Source organism: Typopeltis vanoorti, chromosome 24 (genome assembly GCF_054136105.1).
Source record: "Typopeltis vanoorti isolate ZY-2024b chromosome 24, IOZ_Tvanoo_1.0, whole genome shotgun sequence".
Taxonomy (NCBI): Eukaryota; Metazoa; Arthropoda; class Arachnida; order Uropygi; family Thelyphonidae; genus Typopeltis; species Typopeltis vanoorti.
The window spans coordinates 23,187,743-23,208,542 of NC_143572.1; the positions used below are offsets into that span (position 1 = coordinate 23,187,743).

Below are 20,800 nucleotides of genomic sequence, written 5' to 3' on the forward strand. Positions count from 1 at the left end.
GCTGAATTTGAGGTTTACTAATTTTGTTAATGGGCTTGCACAAGGCGGGATAACCTGTATTCACTACGAATATATATATATATAGGGGGGGGGGATGTCCATTATTGATCTTCCAACTGCTGCTCTGTACAGTATCCATCCACTTTTGGAACACTTTAATTGCAGCACTCCACAAACAGCCTACAATATTGGCAGTTTTCTGGATAATACTTCCATCTTTCAATCAATATCCAACAATCATGATCATGCCTCTTTCGAAGTCCTTCGGATCGCTCCTTCGTTTACCCATATTAATCAGCAACAGTATATGAACAGTATGCAACACTATCAGTATTATGTATATTGGCTTTCATTGTGATATGCATGACACCTGGCTGAGTGAAATGGCCGATTGTAATATAAAAATAAAATAAATCTGCTAACACCTTTTTATTTCCTATTGTGAAATATGAGTGAAATGACCTACTGCAAAATCTCTCTCTCTCATTATTTGCTAGAAACTGTTTATATTCAGAACAGTCAAGTAAGAGGTAAATGGGTAAACAACATAATTATGATATTTGGGGGAAAACAGCCAGCCTAGTTGGTCGAGTGGTTAGTGTATCCGCTCTCCAGCCAAAAGGCTGCAGATTCAAATCCCACTGTAGGCATGGATGTTTGTGAAATACTAGTGGTGGTGTTAGGCAGTAGATGATGTTGGTGTAGATCAGTGCTTTCCAAATTTTGGATGTAAAGGCCCCCTTGGAAAAATTAAAATATTTCATGGCCCTCATCAAAAAAAAAAAAAATTCGTATTACAGACATATATTATTATAATATTTGTTGTATTTATATTCAATACAAAACATACACAGCAAATATTGCAAAAATCAAATGCAAATATTACATTTTTAGCATCTTGCATACACATTTGACATGGCACACTTAGTCTGAAAACATTTTAAATTTGTTTTCATTATTTCACAGCCCTCTCATCAAAACTAACGGCCCACAGTTTGGGAAGAGCTGGTGTAGATGATGTGGGGAGATGAAGAATAGTAGAGTGGATGCCCTCCCTCGATGAGTTATAAGACCCCTTGAAGGTGCTACGTAATAATAATAACTTAGAACAAGCACTTCAATGGACCATTCGAAACTTTGCTTCACATTGTAAGGTCTGTGTAGCTCAGTGGAAGTGACGCTTGCATCCTCTGTGCTAGGTTACTTGAAGTCAGACCTAAGTTCAAGTCTAGTCTCCAACTTGAGGAACTTTTTCTAAGCCTATCTTCAACCAGTTCCCAAGTTAGGCAATCTCTGCACAGGAAAGCTGCCACTCTGTCTCCAAAAGCTAGATAGGGTTAAAAGGCCTTGCCTACTCCCTGTAAGGAAATAGAAGGTGTTAGCTGAGCTAATTTGCTTCACCTTGCTGTGAGTTATTAGAATTATTATTTTGACATGTAGCATTTTAATATCAGGTATTGAATATTGGGACCACAAAGTTCTCTTTAGGACAGCATAAAGAGTTTTTTTTTTTATTGTACAGATTTATTTAATATCTCTAGTACACACAATTGACTGTTGCTTTTCCATATGCATTATTATAATTGCTGTAATGGTATGTAGTAGTTGGAAGGGGTTCAATCATTCGATGCTGTTGGCACACTCTCCCTCGATGAGTCTTTAGACTCCCTGGAGGTGTCAAATAACAATAATAATAATAATAATATAGTCAGTGTGTGTTCCATCACATATTGTAGTCAAAGTGCAGGTCTAAGTATCTGAGGTTTGTGACTTCCTGGACTATTGGGCAAGGACAGGTTTTGGTTTTCTTTGGGCAATATGCGGTATGATATTTCAGTGATATGTGTGTGTGAGAGATCTGTACTATCTGAGGATTTCTGAATATGATCAGTTGAGATTTAGAAACACTAGAATTATGTATGAGCCAACCAGTGATTATGCTGAAGTCTGTTTATAAATGTTGTAAGCCTATCGATGGGGGTCTTCGTGTATGGATTTGAGTAGTGTGTCATCTGCGTAAAACTTTAGGTTGATTAGATTGTTTACAAATATATGGAAAAGGCATGGAGATAGAATTGAATGAATTAATATGCACCCAAATGCACTCTACAAAGTCACTTTAAATGTACACAAATAAAAGAAAATAAATGCTAAATCACATGGGTGTAAATTCAGATTTCATGCTCAGAGCAGTTTGGTTGATTGGTAGAGCCTCTGCTACTAATGGCTCATGCAAAAAGTTAAGCAAGTTTAAGCACAGTTAATAGTTGGAAGGGGTTCAATTGTTCAATGCTGTTGGCACACTCTCCCTCGATGAGTCTTTGGACTTCCTGGAGATGTCACATATTAATAATAATAATATATCTGCCTGCTCTTCATGATAGTGCAGTCAAAGTACACAAATAATGTTATTTCATTGGACAGTGACAGTAGTGCATATACAATGTATCACATGCAATGGCATACAAGTGTGCAAGGATTAATTTAGTGCATGAGACCTGCTGACACTGAACCTATTCAACACTCAATGCTACCAAATTCTACTGAATAAGAAATATTTTCTGATAGAACAATATTGATATCATTTTTGTATTCAGCACATACAGTTAAGCTGAAATTGTCTGTTTTTTTTGCCTAAAGACAAATTTTGGTGGTGTACAAGGTAATGCATATACTGTGCTTAGTAAGCAATATCTTATATTATTGCATTGTACTTCTTATTTCAGTTTTGTTTAATTTCCTGAACAGACTTGTCCAATAAATACGCACTTAAGTAACTTTATTTCAAGATATGCTTAAATACAGATAATATAAATAATTTAGCAGAACAGTGTTAATATATTTAGACAATGTGGAAAATATAACTGTTGTATTTTATTTCTTACTACAGTACAAGATGTGACCTCATTACATGTGGTAGTCCTCCTACTATACCATATGGAACAGTGTCAGGGAAACACCACACGCCAGGGCAATATGCAAACTATAGCTGTCTTCGAGGATATCGTGCAGTTGGGTCAACCCATCTGAAATGTTCCCAACAAGGCACATGGGATAACAAGCCACCTCACTGTGTGCCAGTGCAGTGTCTACCACCACAGGCTCCATTAAATGGTATCATTGAAGGAAATGATTATACTTACCTCAGTATCATATTGTACAGCTGCATAATAGGATATGAAATCTATGGTCAAGACAACAGAGTCTGCATGCAAGATGGCATGTGGAGTGGAGATATCCCATTCTGCCAACGTAAGTGTGAACATGTGTGTGTGTGTGTGCATTGTTATTCATGAAAAAAAAGCATGCTGTAGTATTCCGAATAATAATAGTACATGTCGTGGGATGCACCCCTATCAATAAAAGAATATTGTAAATTTTTGATTAAATAACAAAACTTAAACCTAATTATATGCTTTGCTGAACAAAGTACAGTAATTAATTTCCAAAAAAATTCCTGCCTTATCACAGCAAACATCAAAATTCATTTATAAAAAAACCCTACTCAAGCCATATTTACATATGGTTTGCATACATGGAATAACTTATTGTGCAGGCAATATCATTAATAGCTTTTGGAACAACATGCCTTTGATCAACATTATTATTAGGAATGTGATCTCGCTGTATATATCGAGATCACATTCCTAATACTGTCATTTTTCAAGAAAGTCAGCAAAGAACTCTAACAGAACAATTCAAAAAAGTCAACGGAATTGGTCAGGACACCAACTTGGACATCCAACTTTACCTATGTTCAGTGCATTTTCTTCAGACCAACAAATGGACACTGGGGATGACCAAAGAAATAATTTTTGCAATAAATAAGTAAAATTCTATTTGAAGATGAGACTCGTGAACTATATGACAGTTATCAGTTGTCATATAACAGAGAAACTTGGAGTGGTTATATGCATATTTCTATATATATTTCCCTATTCATAGTTGAATAAACTATGATGATAATGATGATGAATTTTACATGATAATTTTTTACAGAGGATCAAATACGTAGTTCATTATCTGCAGAACTAACTTTCTGAGAGACATCTGATGATTACAGAAGCATAGTTTTTTCTGAACTTTGCACTTTGAGGGTATTCATATTCATTTATGTGGATAGCAAATATGAGTAATATCTTTTATATAATGATTTCTACCCATGAAAGGTTGTAAACCTATAGTAGAGTGCATGATCTAAGGATTTTTTTTAATAATATAGAAATCCTGCTCTAGAGACAAAACATAGAAATATTTCAAGCCATTTCGGGGCTTCCAGTAAACATGATAGCAGGTTTACACCTGTCATGAAATTCATCTTCCATCTAAAGATGTTGGTATTTGAAGTTCTAGTGTGTTGGTTGATTGGAGAGCAGATATGTTAACCACTCAACCAGCTACGCTATCATTTTAATGACATTGTATTAATGTTGAATGTTAAAATTAATGTTATTTTTATCATCATCATCATCAAATTCCTCCCATGTACCCTCAAGGGGTGTACAGGATATGATAGTACTACATGAAAAATTTACATCATTACTAACTTCCTATCTACAATTTTCCTCCAAATCAGTCTGTTACCTGTCAAGACTCCAACATTATCAGATCTTATATTTCTATCGTCTAAGGCACTTTATACAGTATCAATCCACCTATATCTTGGTCTTCCTCTGGGTCGTTTTCCTGCCAACCTGGCAGAGAACACTTGTTTTTCTAATCTTTCCTCGCCCATTCTATTTAGGTGGCCATACCACCTAAGATTAGCTCTGCTGACACCTTCCTGGATGATGACAATGTCAAGTTCTTTCCTAATATCCTTGTTTTTAATATGATATTGCCATTGATGCCATCTGTTCACGCCTCTAATCTTTCTCACAACTCTCATATCTGCGGTCTCTAGTCTTTGGTCAAGTGTTTTATTTCTGACCCAGCTCTCAGATCCATAAATTAAAATTCTTTCTTTTAGGGTTACACGGTGATCAGCACTCATATTTGTAGATTTAGGGACTCAAAAACACACGTGTTGAACAGATTATTTTATTAATTACAAATAAAATAAAACTTGACGTTTCGACCTCTACATCGAGGTCATCATCGGAAGAATACAACTGTATACAGAACCAAGCTACATGCTCATGCTTTCTATACCAGTAAACTAAATCTACGTAGTTAATAAATCTTTTTTCTAGCCTGACCTCTAGTGATAGAAAAGAAAAATAAATAAATAAAAAAAAAAAATTTTTTTTAAAATTATATATATATATATATTATAAATAGATAAATGCAACTACAATAAACTGTTAGAGTCCTCATGTATTAATATTCTGGATAGTTACAAAATGATTTCTTTCAGTTGCTATTGAATGTTCTAAACACTTCACCAGGTCACCAGGTTGTCTTCGTCTTGTCTGATTGGGATCCCAATCAGACAAGACGAACACAAACGACACATTAAATACCTCCACTTCGGTAAAACAGGCCTTTCTGACCACGCATTCCAAACATACCATAGAATTGACTGGAAAAATACCAAGTCCCTACACTGCACCAAAACATGGTTTGAGAGAAAATTTAAAGAGTCTTGTGAAATGCTCAAACACAACCCAAATCTCAACAAAAATGATGGCCTCACCATTTCAAGAATGTGGAGGACCCATCTACAACCTGTATAACAGTTAGCCTCCGTAGCGCAATTGGAAGAACGACGGTACATTGCGCCCTTCGATTGGAATAGGCCTAAGTTCGATTCTCGTCGCGACGGGAGGAATCTTTATCTGGTCGATTTCAATCGATGGTGAGTTAGCCGATCTCATAGGGAGGTAGCAGGGTTTTTTCTCCCGGAAACTCGGGTTTTTCATCCCGCATACATACAAATCGGCCCTTCAGAACACACGCAATTTACAGACAAAAATTACTAGTTGTGGTAGTGTTGGAGGTGGGCGGTAGATGGCGTTGATTCGTAGTAGAGGTAAGGTGTAGAGACAGTTGAAGATGTCCTCCCGCGATGAGTCTTCGGACTCCTTGGAGGTATCAGGAATAATAATAATAACATCCTAAACTAGCATTAGAAAAATTCCCACTACAAGAAGACAACCTGGTGACCTGGTGAAGTGTTTAGAACATTCAATAGCAACTGAAAGAAATCATTTTGTAACTATCCAGAATATTAATACATGAGGACTCTAACAGTTTATTGTAGTTGCATTTATCTGTTTATAATATATATATATATATATATATATAATTTTTTTATTTCTTTATTTTTTTTTTTATAATTTTATTTCTTTATTTATTTATTCTTCTTTTCTATCACTAGAGGTCAGGCTAGAAAAAAGATTTATTAACTACGTAGATTTAGTTTACTGGTATAGAAAGCATGAGCATGTAGCTTGGTTCTGTATACAGTTGTATTCTTCCGATGATGACCTCGATATAGAGGTCGAAACATCAAGTTTTATTTTATTTGTAATTAATAAAATAATCTGTTCAACACGTGTGTTTTTGAGTCCCTATATCTACAAATATGAAAAATTAAAATTGGTTTGAACACTGTCTTGTATACACCTAATTTAGTGTTCTGACTAATTTCTCTTTTATTTCATATGAATTTATTCAATTGACTTCCTACCATACCAGCATTGTTGATTCTATTGTCTACTTCCATATTTAATTTACCATCTTCACTAAAAATCGTGCCTAAGTAGCTGAAATTTTTTACTTGTTCCACAGGTTCTCCGTTCACAATGCAGTTGACATTTTCAATGATTCTGCCTATTTTCATTATCTTTGTCTTTTTATTGCTGACCTTCATACCATATCTATTACAACAGTTATTTAATTTAGTCAGGGAATCTTGAAAACTTGTAGTGGATTTATTTAGAAGTATAACATCGTCCGTTTAAAGCAAAGAGCTGACATTAACACCTCCAATTTTGATATCAGGTTTAATACCACATTCCTTCATAATGTGATCCATATAGATAATGAATAACAGAGGGGATAATGTACATCCTTGTCTCACACCGGATTTAACATTAAACAATCTTCCTGTAGTTCCTTCAATTCTAACTGCTGACTTACAACTCAAATAAAGACTAAGTATTGAGTATTGATATAATGTCCCATTGACACCATATAACTGTAGTGTATTGAATAGCTTCTCTCTCGGCACCTTGTCATATGCCTTTTCCAGATCAGCAAAACTTAAATATAGAACTTCCTTATATTCCCATGCTTTCTCAACTATTTGTCGTAAAGTGAAAATCTGATCCTGACAGCCTCTATTTGGCCTGAATCCAGCTTGTTCTTCCTAAGCTTTTCTTCAACAATTCTTCTCAACCGTTTCTCAAGTATACTTGCATAAATCTTGCCAGGAACACTCAGTAAGGAAATACCTCTGTAATTCTCACATTCAGTTTTATTTCCCTTTTTATATATGGGTACTATGAGAGTTTACTCCAATCATCGGGAATTCGCCCCACTGTCCAGGCTTTCTGAACTATGCTGTGCAGCCACTGTAAGACTTTTATACCACCATACTTCAGTATTTCTGGTCGAATATCATCAACTCCTGCTGCCTTTCCATATTTCCAGATATCCTTGAAGTATGGAGTAATTACTCCATACTTCAAGGATATCTTTTTCTCCCGTTTTCATGTCGCCTTTATCATCTCTAACTCCTTTTACAGCACTCTTTCCTCCATTTCTAAGTTTCTTCAACAACCTCCAGAATATCTTGCCAAAGTCCTCCCATGACTTTTGTTTAGCTAGCTTTACACAGTGTTTAGCTTTCTTGCATTTTTCTCTGTATTCTCTCAGAGCACAGGCTGATTTATATGCCAGGAACTTTTGATATGTTTTCTTCTTTTCCTTCACTGCCTCTTTAACTTCCTTTGTCCACCATGGAGTTTATATTTTTCTATTCTTGCAGACAACCTCACCACATGCCTCTCTGGCTGAATCAATCAGTGTTTTCTTCAAGGCTTGCCACTGAATCTCCAAGGTTTGGTTGCTGTTCCCAAACTCTTTCATTTTTTCTTCAATAATCTTTGTGTATTTTAATCTACAGTTCACCTCTGAGAGCTGCACAACTTTTATTCTCTTTAAAATTTTCTTACATGTTATTCTTTTCAATATGAAATTCAATTTTATCCTGCTCAAGACCACTTCCAATTTCAAATCCTCTGTACACTCTGGTGTCCTGCATCAGGGAGAAAACATCACTATCAACAATAACATAGTCAATGAGACTTTTCGTATTCCTTGCCTCTTCTCTCCATGTGAATTTGTGCACATTTTTATGTTGTAACATGGTGTTAGTAATAACCAGTCCATGTTCTGAGCAGAAATCCAACAGGTATTTGCCAATATTATTAGCTTTGCTCATTCCTCCAAATTTTCCCAAAATATTTTTGTATGTCTGACAATCATTTCCTACTCTGCTATTTAGATCCCCAACAAGGACCAACTTTTCCTTTTTCATTGTGTTAGTTGCTTATTCTAAAGTATCAAAAAAATTCCTCCACTTCTACCTTAGTAGAACTTTCTGTGGGACCATAGGCACAAATAAGTCTCATTGTCCAGTTCCCTATTCTTATATTTGCCCACATCACTCTACTTGACACTGCCTGCCATTCAAGAAGATTAGCCTCGTATTTAGTGTTGAATACTATGGTTACTCCTTCTTTTCCTTGATTGTCATTGCCTGAATATATCATTTTGCATTTATTGCTCAGAAAGATCTCACCAGTTTTGGTGTTTTTTGTTTCAGTCACCACTATTTATGTCTATCTGGTACTTATCTAATTCCTCAGCTAGCTCCATTTCTTTGCCATTCAGGCCTCTTATGTTGATAGTATACCGATCTTTAACTCTGGTGATATAGAGTTGGGGGTGTGCATTCAGATTTGTTCCAGTAGCTGACTTTTTGCTGTTTGCCCTGGTTCCCTGGCGAAAACAATAGGGACCTTGTTTAACTGGGCGACTCCCCAGCTGGCATGAAATTTTGTCATGTTGTACCATCATTTTGTATATTAGTTTAAGCCAATAAGAATACAATTTGGTCGGCTAAATCCCAAATTGCCAGCCCATCCTTGTTCGTTCAGTATCCAGGCAGATACCCAACAAGGTGCACCACGAGAAGGTGAGGATTGGACATTAGGTCAGAAGCCCTGGTCGGTTCTCTGCATTATACATATACTTTAAAGGCTACGTGGAGGTCTCCTATCAGTTATATAGCTTTGACCCTTAAGCACCCCATGTTATTATTATATGTTATTATAATGTTATTATTATAATAACATTAATGTTATTATAATTTAATTTAATGTAAAGTAATTAGTAATTAATGTTATATATTAAGGTTTTATTATTATTATTAACCCCAGACCTCCACTAGAGTCAAAAGACTCATCACAGGAGGTGCACACTGCTGTTACACACAAAGCCCAACAAACCCTGCTTTAAACTCATTCATGTGTCTGCATTCACCACATTGTAAGGCAATGCTCTCGATGCAAAGCATCTGCTCCTTACACAGTTTCCAGGAAAGCCCCCCCTTGTTCTACCCCCCCCTCCCATTGCATGAAAAAAATCATCAACATTAACTTGGTAACAAATCCTTACCAACTCTGACACGTTAATCATATTACCCCTCCTCCCGCTCCTTTTCCTCCTTTTATTCACAAAACTTTGCAAATTGCATTCCCTCAATTTCTCTTCATTGATAGGGTTGGGAGTCAACATGCTGTTGACTGCCAATCCAATCAATGGTTCATTTTTACATAGATTATCTAGGTGATTTTGGGCAGTCTGAATGTTAGTCAGTTAGCACATCATCAACATTTGCAAAGCAGAGACTGTTTATGTGGTTTTGGCCTGTCGAATTTTCAAGAGTTGTTCCCTACCCATTTCCTGTAAATTTGAAAACTTAGTTAAGGATAATAATAAAATACAATAATTATAGAAGCATAATTTTTAAACATGGCAGTTTTGGGGAGTTCATATTCATTTACATGGGTTGCAAAGTACAAGTATCTTTTTTTTAGATGGTGTATGATAATTCGATTAATATTCTGTTACTTTTGCTTTTGAATCTTCATATTCATGTATAATTGAAAAAAAAAAAAATATATATATATATATATATATCAATGAAAGATCAGTATTCATACTGCTTCCATGTTTTATAGGTATATCTTGTGGAGACATATCAGCACCACGCTTTGGTTTTATAATTAAGAACAATGAAGGGCTTTATGGAGATGAGGTACATTTTCGATGCCAAGATGGCTATACTTTAATTGGGGATACTAGTTCAAAGTGCTCTGAATCAGGATCTTGGGATAGAGATCCCCCAGTATGTCAAGGTAAGATATGTTGAAATAATCTATACAAATAAACTGTTTGTATTTTTGAGTTAATAAGAACTAGAGTGTGACACACACACACACACACACACACACACACACACACACACACACTGAAATATACCATTATACTCATAGTTGTTAGAAACAGATTAATAATTAAATATAAAAACTCTTATTAATGCATATGTAAATTATTTACTTTAAAGAAACATCTAATTCATGTGTATAGATTAAAATGCATACAGTTTCTGATTGGAAACATTGTCTAGTTTGTATGAATCAGTGCTCATATCAGCTTAAATGATAAACTAATTATTTGTATAAAGTTTTACAAAAAATTTTGAGTAATAATTCTGACAGTGATGCTTGGCAAAATGTAAGTAAGTGTAAACAATATAGAATAAATTTCATCAAACTGCCTCTACATTTTAATGGAGTGTTGTATTTAATCTTTAAACAGACTTATGTGAAAAAAAAAAGGTTGGTTTGTCCCAAAGACAGAATTTTCAAGGATTGTTTTTCCTTCAGCTTTTTTTTTTTTAATATATTAAACTCTACACATGAAAAATTGTAGATATGGTATGATGTTGTCGTTTTGTATGGATAAGATGTTAACAAGAGAGAAAAGGAACTTGATGATGCTTTTTATGGATATCAGAAGGTTGTAGTCCTTGAGAAATAATGTATATAGAAGGCTCTGCCAGAGGACAGAGATACATACATAAATTGAAAGAAGAGGAGGAGCAGAAGTTGGTTCAGAAGGTTTGAAATTGAACTGTGAAAGGAAGACAAGCAACTGCTTGTATATTTATAGGCCTAAAGTAAAGTGAAGAAATGATGGAAGCCATTTCAGTTGAATAGTATACATGGAAGTACTAGCAGAAAAGGCATACGGCAAAAAGAGCACTCATATCTTTAAGAAAATGGTGGGAGTGAGTCTGTAAAAGAGATTAACCAAATTGCCTCTTCTGGATTACACCACAAATTTTGAGAATACTGTTTATCTATTTGGGGTACACCATCCCAAATATGTAAACAGTATTCTAAGGTTAGATAGATTTAAGATTTGTGTGGGAGTTAGCAGTACAAGTTAATGGTAATGACTTCATAGAAATGAATAACAAACATTTTTGAGGCTGAGGTTATAGATGTGATGTATTTGTGCCAGGAAAGACTAGACGTCTAAGTCAGCCTTAGGAGAGAAATCCAGTCTTGATTGGGGATCTAGGTATTATCAGTAGTAAGAAATGGAATGTGTTTTTCATGTGAGAAAGAAGACAGAATGGCTTAGTAGAATGAACTTGAATGAAGTTGTCTTTATCTCAATGCAGAAAGATAAGATCAGTGCAAGGAAATGTTTGAATGCTGCAGGGGTTTGTCTAATGAAGAGGAGTCATAGTATGCTATTATTAGCAAAACTTGATGGAATTTGAGGTCAATGAGGGAAATTTATGTGTAAGAAAAAGAGAGTGGCCAAAAATACAGAGCCTAATGTAAACTAATGTATCCAAGATTAATGGCAGTCAAGTGGAAACTTAAAAAATAAATAACTAGTGTGTTAAAACAAACTCACTAAATTTAATTGATTAATATTTTCAGGAGCATCATTTATTTTAAAATATTTGTTTATTCTTTATGTATACATTCATTTATTTTTAGCTGCTATGTGCCCACCACCTCAGTTCCCAAAACATACAGTAAGAGTTGCATATGATGAGTGGTTTACTTCCGGAGACAGGTTACCTTTTACATGTGAACCAGGTTATCGACCTGCTGGAGATATTTCAGCTAAATGTGAAAAGAATGGTACTTGGACCTATAGCACTGGATTCTGCCATAGTAAGTTAAAACTCTTCTTACTGCTATTATAAATGTATTTTAAATTAAGTGTTAAATCATTTAGATAGTTTAAATTTATTCATCATGTGCCAACCAGGCCAGCAAATGATAAATGTGTGGATTCCTGTTCTTCAACCAACAAGTTGTATATTCAGATGTCATAGTGTTATTTTGTGAAAATCTTTAATTGGCAGACAATGTTTATTGCCTTGCGACTGCCAATATTTATTAGGAGTTTGAAGTGGCCTGGAACATTCTACTTGGTCTCTAGAACACATAATTTCTGGATTATTTAACACTTAACCTATCCAAAGATACCAAATGTGTTATAGGTTCCAAACTTTTTTGCACACAAGATTGATATACAGTAGTAGTATACATGGTGTAATTTTTTTATATATGGTATACTCTCTGCTCTCTCTCTGTAATACATTTCCTTTTATCTACTTCTCTCTATAAAAATAATTTGATAGTTAAAACTGAGTGCACAGTGTTTGTTTGATGTGGAATACAGATCTAGTAATTGTGAAGAAACTTAGGAGGAAGCTTGCCAAATTCCAAGAAGCTGCAAGGAAAGAATGTTCAGTGCATGAGAAATAGTCAAGGGGTGTTTGAAGAAAGTGGTATCAGACTGCATATCCAAGAGCAGGAGAACACATGAGGGAGTTAAATAGAGGAGCAGAATCATTAAGCAAAAAATGTAAAAACAAATGTGTGTGTGTGTGTTTTAGAGAATTACACACATAGAGAATTACAAACTGATCACTTGTCTTAGGAATTGTGGATGAGGTTCTGGAAAAGTTATTTAAGGGCAGAATTCAGGAATGGGTGGATAGAATATGATACTCTATTGGAAGGTAGACAACTTTTTGAAGGGTAGTCTTGCCTTAGTTTTACTTATTTTCTGTTGTTGTTGTTATTATTATTATTCTGCAGGATTTTTACATTTTTATATATATTCTCCACACATATATATATATATATATATATATATATATATATATATATATATATATATATATATATATACACACACACATATATATATATATGTGTGTGTGTGTTTGTGGAGGAACTAAAGAGAGATGGTGAACAAGTTCATGAGTAATACAAAGTATACAGGCAGAAAAGGTGACCAGCATAAGAGAACAAAATAACTTAGTAAAAGGAAGAATGATTACCGAATGAAAACTTTAATGACCGTGAATGGTAAGGGAGAACAGAAGTAGAAAAAAATAGTTGAATTACTGAGTGATTGTTGTATGAAAGCACATCATTCAAGTAAAGATAATGTACAAGAAATTGGCAGTGTTTAATTTAAGTCTCCGCTCTGGCAAAGTCACATGGAAATAAATAATAAAATAAAAATAGCTCCATTACATAAAAGAGGCTCTAAGATAAAGATAGAGAATTACAAACTGATCACTTGTCTTAGGAATTGTGGATGAGGTTCTGGAAAAGTTATTTAAGGGCAGAATTCAGGAATGGGTGGATAGAATATGATACTCTATTGGGAGGTAGACAGCTTTTTGAAGGGTAGTCTTGCCTTAGTTTTACTCATTTTCTGTTGTTGTTGTTATTATTATTATTATCATCCTCAGACCTCCAAGAAATCTATGCCTGTGTATATGACAGAGGAGGTCCCTTCTGTCATACACAATATCCAGTTGCTGACAGTGCAAAACTGGGGAGGGTAATTGTCAGTAAAGGTGATGTAGAAATCCTGCAAGATGTCTACATCACCTTTATTAACAATTACCCTCTGATATGGAGATTCTGCAGGATGATTTAAATAGAATGACAGTGTGGGCAAAAGCAAATGATTGTAAATTCACTGCAAGAAAGGGTATGATTCTTTGCAATGAAAAGATTACACACTGTGTATACATTGACAGAAGTTCAACTGCAGTTCAGTTCCATCTGTATAGTAAATGGATTTAAATAGACTATTATTATTATTATTATTATTGTTCCAGGAAACTCCAAGGAGTCGACAGACTCATCGAGGGAGGCCCTAACATCATGTCTGGAACAACTATTCAACATTCACACATTATCTATCATATCCTGCCTTGAACTCATTCACGGTCGTAGCACCCACAACAGAATCTGGAAGCTTATTCCACTCATTCACCACTCTCCAAGTAAAAAACCTAGCTCTAACACCCTTGTCAACCACGCTCTTGCCCAGCTTCCATGCATGGCCCCTAGTCCTCCCACCACCAGTCATATTTTCAAAAATATCTTCTGGATCAATCTTATAAAAACCCTTCAGTAATTTGAATGTCTCAATCATATCACCCCTCCTTCGCCTATCGTCCAATTTCTGCAACCCACAAATCCTCAACCTATTCTCATAAGATTCATTCCACAGACCTACTATCATCTTGGTCACTCGTCTCTGGACCCTCTCCACTTCCTCCCCATCACGAAGAAACCCTGGTGCCCATAACTGGGCACAGAAGTCCAGATGGGGTCTTATCAAGGCTCGATACAGAGGAACAACAACTTGCTTCTCTCTGCATGTTAAAGTATTTTTCATAAGCCAAGTGATTTGGTGAGCTGTTTTAGTTACTTTTGCAATGTGCCCCATAAACTTCAACTCCCTATCCACCAGCACTCCCAAATCCCTGGCCTCATCAATCTCCTGGAGTACGGTTCCACCTATGCGATATACTGCTGCTATTCTTTTCACCCCAAAGTGCATAACCTTACACTTTGCCACATTAAACTGACATCCATTTTTCCTAGCCCAGTCCTCCAAACTATCCAAATCATCCTGTAAAATTTTGACATCCTGTGCACTCACAATTGCTCTACCCAACTTTGCATCATCAGCAAACAAGTGAACACCTCCTCTCAAATCCTTTCCAATATCATTGATGAACAAATTGAAAAGCAGTGGTCTAAGAACAGAGCCCTGCGGCACTCCACTAGTCACAAGACGTCTTTTTGACTCCACTCCTGAATAAACTACTCTCTGGTATCTCTCCTTCAACCACCCTCCTATCCATCTTACCAACCCTATATCTATCCCCATCTGCTCCAGTTTACTGATTAGGGTTCCATGTGGTATCCTGTCAAAGGCCTTGGCAAGGTCCAGTAGTATCACTGTAAACCCATTACCCCTATCCAGTTCAGCTGTCACTGTGTTATAAAACGTGAGCAAGTTACTGGCATGATCTACCCTTCACAAAACCATGTTGTCCCCCATACAATATCCCATTTTCATCTATCCAATCCTGTATTCTTTTCTTGACTAATTTCTCTAAGACCTTGACAATGATTCCTGATATGCTAATCGGTCGGTAATTTACAACAGCGGTCTTGGAACCACCTTTATGCAGTGGGACTATTTTCCCCTCCTTCCACCCGCTCGGGACTAACCCAGACCCGAGACTCAAATTAAACAAAATGGTCAAGGGTACTGACAATTCATTAGCTGCTTCTCGTACTACACGAGCTGGTATACCATCCAACCCCACAGATGTATTGACATTGAGGTTATGCAATAGACTACTCACCTCCACTTCATTCACCACAATTCCCGTATAATCTACTGGTTTATTCGTTTCTGCAATGTCACCACCTGGATGATATATTCTTGCAAAGTGCTCACTCAGTAACTCAGCTATCTCAACTGATTCAGTTACATCCCTACCATCGGCATTCTTTAAAATCATTCTGCCATGTACATTTTTCCTTTTACTTGCTACATATCTAAAAAACTGTTTAGGATTCTCTTTAGCCCGCATGGCCAATGTTCTTTCGTAATCCTTTTTTGCTTTTCTTACCACACTCGACTAACAGGGAGAACAAAGAATAATGGTTACCAGTTCAAAGTGAAAGGCATGTGGTAGCTCAGTTGGTGAAAGCCACTTCATGCTAACTTACAAAGAGTGTGTTGAGTGGGATGAACTTATATAGTTCTTTGATTTTATAAGGGCATGATTTTTTTTAAAAAAAACACAAGTTTTTTTATGAAGTTGGATGGAACTGACTGTAGGAAAGATAAAAAAAGAAATTGATGATGGTAAGATTTGGGATTGATGGTGAACAGGGAGTTATAGTTAGGGTGGCACAGTGCAAAAATGAACAGAATAGTTCAAAGGAGTACTTGGGTGTTGAAGAACATACCAGTGATAAGGACATAATTATCCCTCTATGTAAGACTTTTTCTTGGAACATCTAGACTACTGTGCACTGATTTGGTCATCTGCAGGAAAAAGAAGTGGAATTCCATGAAATTCTCTATATGAGTTCCAAAATTTGGTTGAGAGAGAAACATAAAAAAAGTTGCTAAAGGGTTTTACAAGGACAGAATAAGGGATCATCCCTGAAAGTTGTGTAACAGTGTTGTCTGAGAGGCCATGTGGACCAGAATTTTTTGCTTGGAGAGTGGTTAATGAGTGGAATGGACTGGATAGACAGGGTATGGAAAATTAGTGTGGGCTTCCCACATTTTGGATTCCATGGATATGTCCATATAATAATAATAATAATTTCCAGGGATTTCTTCCTATCCTTCTCCTCTCCCTCATTTCAAAAAATATTACAGTATTTATCAAGGACCTTCTTTACAACATCTTAACCACCTTACCGGCCATTATGGATCAAATACGCATCCTCATATGCTTCGTATCCATCATATATTTCAATGTAATATCAATGGTATTACAATTTTAATATGCACTTCGCATTCATGATAACTTTGATGTCTATAGACGTCTTGGCCGGTAACGTGGTTAATGTTTCAGTTGTATAACATATTTACCAAGATCTGCAGAGTATATTCTCTTGATCTCTCTCCTCACAGCTGACAAGTTTCATCTCTTTTAATACTTTTGTCCTCTGATCTTATTCAGAGTTATTATCACTTTGAAATGCAGGCAACCAAATCAAGACATAGTTCAGATGTAGGTTGATCAAATTTTTTATACAGTGTTCATATTTATGAATTTAGGGACACAAAACACGTGTGTTGAAATGATTATTTTACTAATTATTAATAAAATAACACGACATTTCAACCTCTGTATTGAGGTCATCATCAGAAGGATACATGTGTATAGGGAACCAAGCTACATGCTTTTGCACTCTATACTAAACTAATTCGACGGTGTTAATTAATCTTTTTCTTAGCCTGACCTCTAGTGATAATTAAATAAAATAAAATAAAAATGGAGGAAAAATGTAATAAAAAATAAATAAATGTTTTTTTTAAATAATTAATAAATAAAATTAATAAAAAACTACAATAAACTCTGCTAAAGTCCTCATGTACTAAGATTCTTCTGGATTTGTACAGTTCAAGTTTCTATTGAATGTTAAGGGAAAAAAAAACACCTCACCAAGTCTTCTTGTAGTGGGATTTTTCTTTGGCTTGTTCTAGTTGTTATAAAGGTTGCAAATGGGTCTTCCACATTCTTGGAATGGTTAGGCCATCATTTTTGTTCAGATTTGGATTATGTTTGAGCATTTCACATGCTTCTTTAAATTTCCTCTCACACCAGATTTCGGTGCAGTTATTTTATTAATAATTAGTAAAATAATCGTTTTGACAGGTGTTTTGTGTCCCTAAATTCGTAAATATGAATGCTGATCACCATGTAACCTTAAAAGAAAGACTTTTATACAATGGAATACCATTTCTATCTTGTATCCTCATTTTTGCAATAATTTTGTGTTATCTTCACCACTTTTATGCTGTCTCCTGAAGCTGTCATTTAAGAATAGGCTAAGGTCATTAACATAATCCTAAATGCATATTCCTAATTATATCTGTTAGTCTCAGCACAAAAAAGGAAGAATAGAAATCTGGAGATCATCAAACCATTTTCAACCTCATGTTTTTTGCCATTACAATAATTGAGACATTCTGTAGGCAAGAAAACGTTTGTGAAGTTTTAGTCTGAGTTAAAATCCAGAAAAACCACAAGAATCTCCCATATCTGGAACAAACTGTCACATTATAATTTTAAATAAGTATGAATTAAGAATAATTATAGGAGGTTAACACTGGTGAATAGTCATGGTGGCAGAATAACAGCTGCAATGGATATAGTGGAAATATTGAATGAGCACTTTATCAGCATATATCATACTGGTGTAAATGATGCCATGCAATATATAGAAGGGAAGCAAGTATTAGGAGAATTGGAAGTGAAATAATCAGAGGTGTATCAGATATTGGCTGGGTTAGATGTTAAGAAGGCTGTGAGAATGGACATATCACCATGTATTCTTAAGGAATGGGCACCACAGTTGGCTATCCCCTAAACCTGGTTATTTAATGAAAGTCTTACAGTGGGCAGGGTTCCAAAGGAGCAGATAGAAGGCAAAATAGTACCACTCCACAAGCATGGTTCTAGGACAGAAGTCTACAGCTATAGACCAGTTTGTATAAATGTGGTTGTGGTCAAGGTGTTGGGGAGATTAGTAAAGAATGGAATACAGGATTGGGTTGATAGATATAGTATTCTTTATGATGGTCAACCTGGATTTGTAAAGGATATATCTTGTTTTAGCAATTTACTTGCATTTATGATAAGGTAACAAGTGTGTTAGATAAGAGAGAATCATATACAGTACAGTGATATTTTTGGACTTTGCAAAAATATTTGTTAGCTTAACACATGATAAGTTGGTGTACAAGCTGCAGAGGATAGGAATAGATAGTATATTGGTTAGATGGATTGGAGATTGACTCTCTGAATGATACCAGCAGGTTGTGTATGATGAAGCAGTGTCTCAAAAAAGGAGGGCAACCAGTGGCATACCCCAGGGTTCTGTTTTTGGGCAACTGCTGTTTAACTTGTTTGTAAACAATATATCATATGAACTGACTGGGGCATCGTCAGTTATTTGCTGATGATGATGCAAAGTTGGGAAAAATTATAAGTAGCATTGCTAATGTTAATTCCCTTCAGGAAGATTTGAATAGACTTTTTACTTGGACAAAGGAGCGGGATTGTAGTTATATTATCAATAAATTCAAGGTGTTGCATTTTGGAGTGCAGAAATATAAGGCTGTGTACTATATTGATGGTGCCATACTGCAGGAAGTGGATGAGATAAGAGAGTTGGGAGTGATGGTTGACAGTAGACTGAAGTTTAGAGGGCATATTGCTAGTGTTGCAAAGGCTGCACATTGTAGTGCTGCTATGATAAGAAATACTCTAACATGTAGGGATAAGGAAGTGGTTGTGCTGCTGTATAAAGCACTGGTCAGACCACATTTGGACTATTGTGCTCAAATTTGGTCACCTGGTTTTCAATATAACGTGGAGACATTGGAGAGAGTCCAGAGGCAAGTGACTAAGAGTGATAGGACAGAAGTAGTTCATATCTCTTCAACTTCACTATGGAGAGAAGTTGAAGAGATGTGAATTACAGAGTTTGGTGGATAGGAGGAAAAGTGGTGATAGGATAGAGACATTTAAGTTAGTGAGAGGATTTTATCAGATTAATCCAGAGGGGATTATAAAAAAAAGAGTAGAAGGTGAGAGGGGAAGAACCAGAGGTCATCCCTGGAAGTTATGTAAAAGTGTGGTGAAGAGGAGTGTGAAGAGTAGATTTTTTACATTGAGAATTGTCAGTGAATGTAACACATTACCAGAATGTGTTATTAATGCAAGGCGTGTTAAGGATTTTAAGATTCTATATGATAAATATGTTGTCAGTTGATGAGTCTGCCGACTCCATGGAGGGTGTAATAATAATAATAATAATAAAATGTTAGTAAATTACTAAAGAAATAAGGTAAACATATGCATAAATGCATATATTAAACATATGCATAAATCACATTAATATGAAGAGATGTAAAAGTTCATATATTGTTACAAAGAAATACTTTCATGTTATATAAAAAGATTTCAAAAGTGAAAAATCGTTACCATTTTTATATATATATATTAGGAGTTTCTTGTGGGCGACCTCGTGTCAGCAATGGTGCTATTGTTTTAGGAATGTCATATCTGTACAGAGACAGAATAGTTGTTACATGTCCACCTGGAAGTCGACCTCAAGGAAAGTTTGTACTAACCTGCCATGGAAATGGTACATGGGATGGTGAACCAGGATGTGAAGGTAAGAATTAATAATTTATATTACCACTTTCTGATCTTTAAGAAAAAATATATTGTAGCATGCTTAACTATTCCAATATCTTTATAAATGCTGATAATAAAGATATTTATTGGTTAAAAAATTGTGACACGTTACACTGGATTACTAAATTAGTACATCATTATTATTCAAAATATGTCAGTTTATATTAAATTGAAGATGAAAATTGTAAATAGATCAACATTTAGTGTTAGATCGGTAGCTTAACTATGCTTCACTTTTAACAGCTATGTGTCCCCAGTCATGTCTAAATGGAGGAGTGTGTGTTCCACCTGGTCTTTGCAGTTGTCCCCCTGGTTTTGTGGGAAATGTCTGCCAACATCGTAAGTGTCATAAATTGTATAATTTTATAGCTAAAAATGAAATTATTGTTTATAATAGCCATTTGATTTTACATTTTATTACACTGTTCTCTGGGCTTGCAATATTATTATTACTAAGAGACATTTCCAAGGTGT

At 35.4% G+C, this 20,800-nt stretch overlaps 1 protein-coding gene across 1 annotated transcript in view; it reads left to right on the forward strand.

The window, feature by feature from the left end:
* Positions 1 to 20,800, forward strand: part of LOC150093017 (sushi, von Willebrand factor type A, EGF and pentraxin domain-containing protein 1-like) — a 154,957-nt gene that overhangs the window by 117,419 nt on the left and 16,738 nt on the right. Inside the window, exons 33-37 of the mRNA XM_090414101.1 lie at positions 2,891 to 3,252; positions 10,194 to 10,370; positions 12,033 to 12,212; positions 20,133 to 20,303; positions 20,570 to 20,665. Of these exons, the coding sequence (XP_090270227.1) occupies positions 2,891 to 3,252; positions 10,194 to 10,370; positions 12,033 to 12,212; positions 20,133 to 20,303; positions 20,570 to 20,665 (986 nt within the window). The remainder of the gene's footprint in view (positions 1 to 2,890; positions 3,253 to 10,193; positions 10,371 to 12,032; positions 12,213 to 20,132; positions 20,304 to 20,569; positions 20,666 to 20,800) is intronic.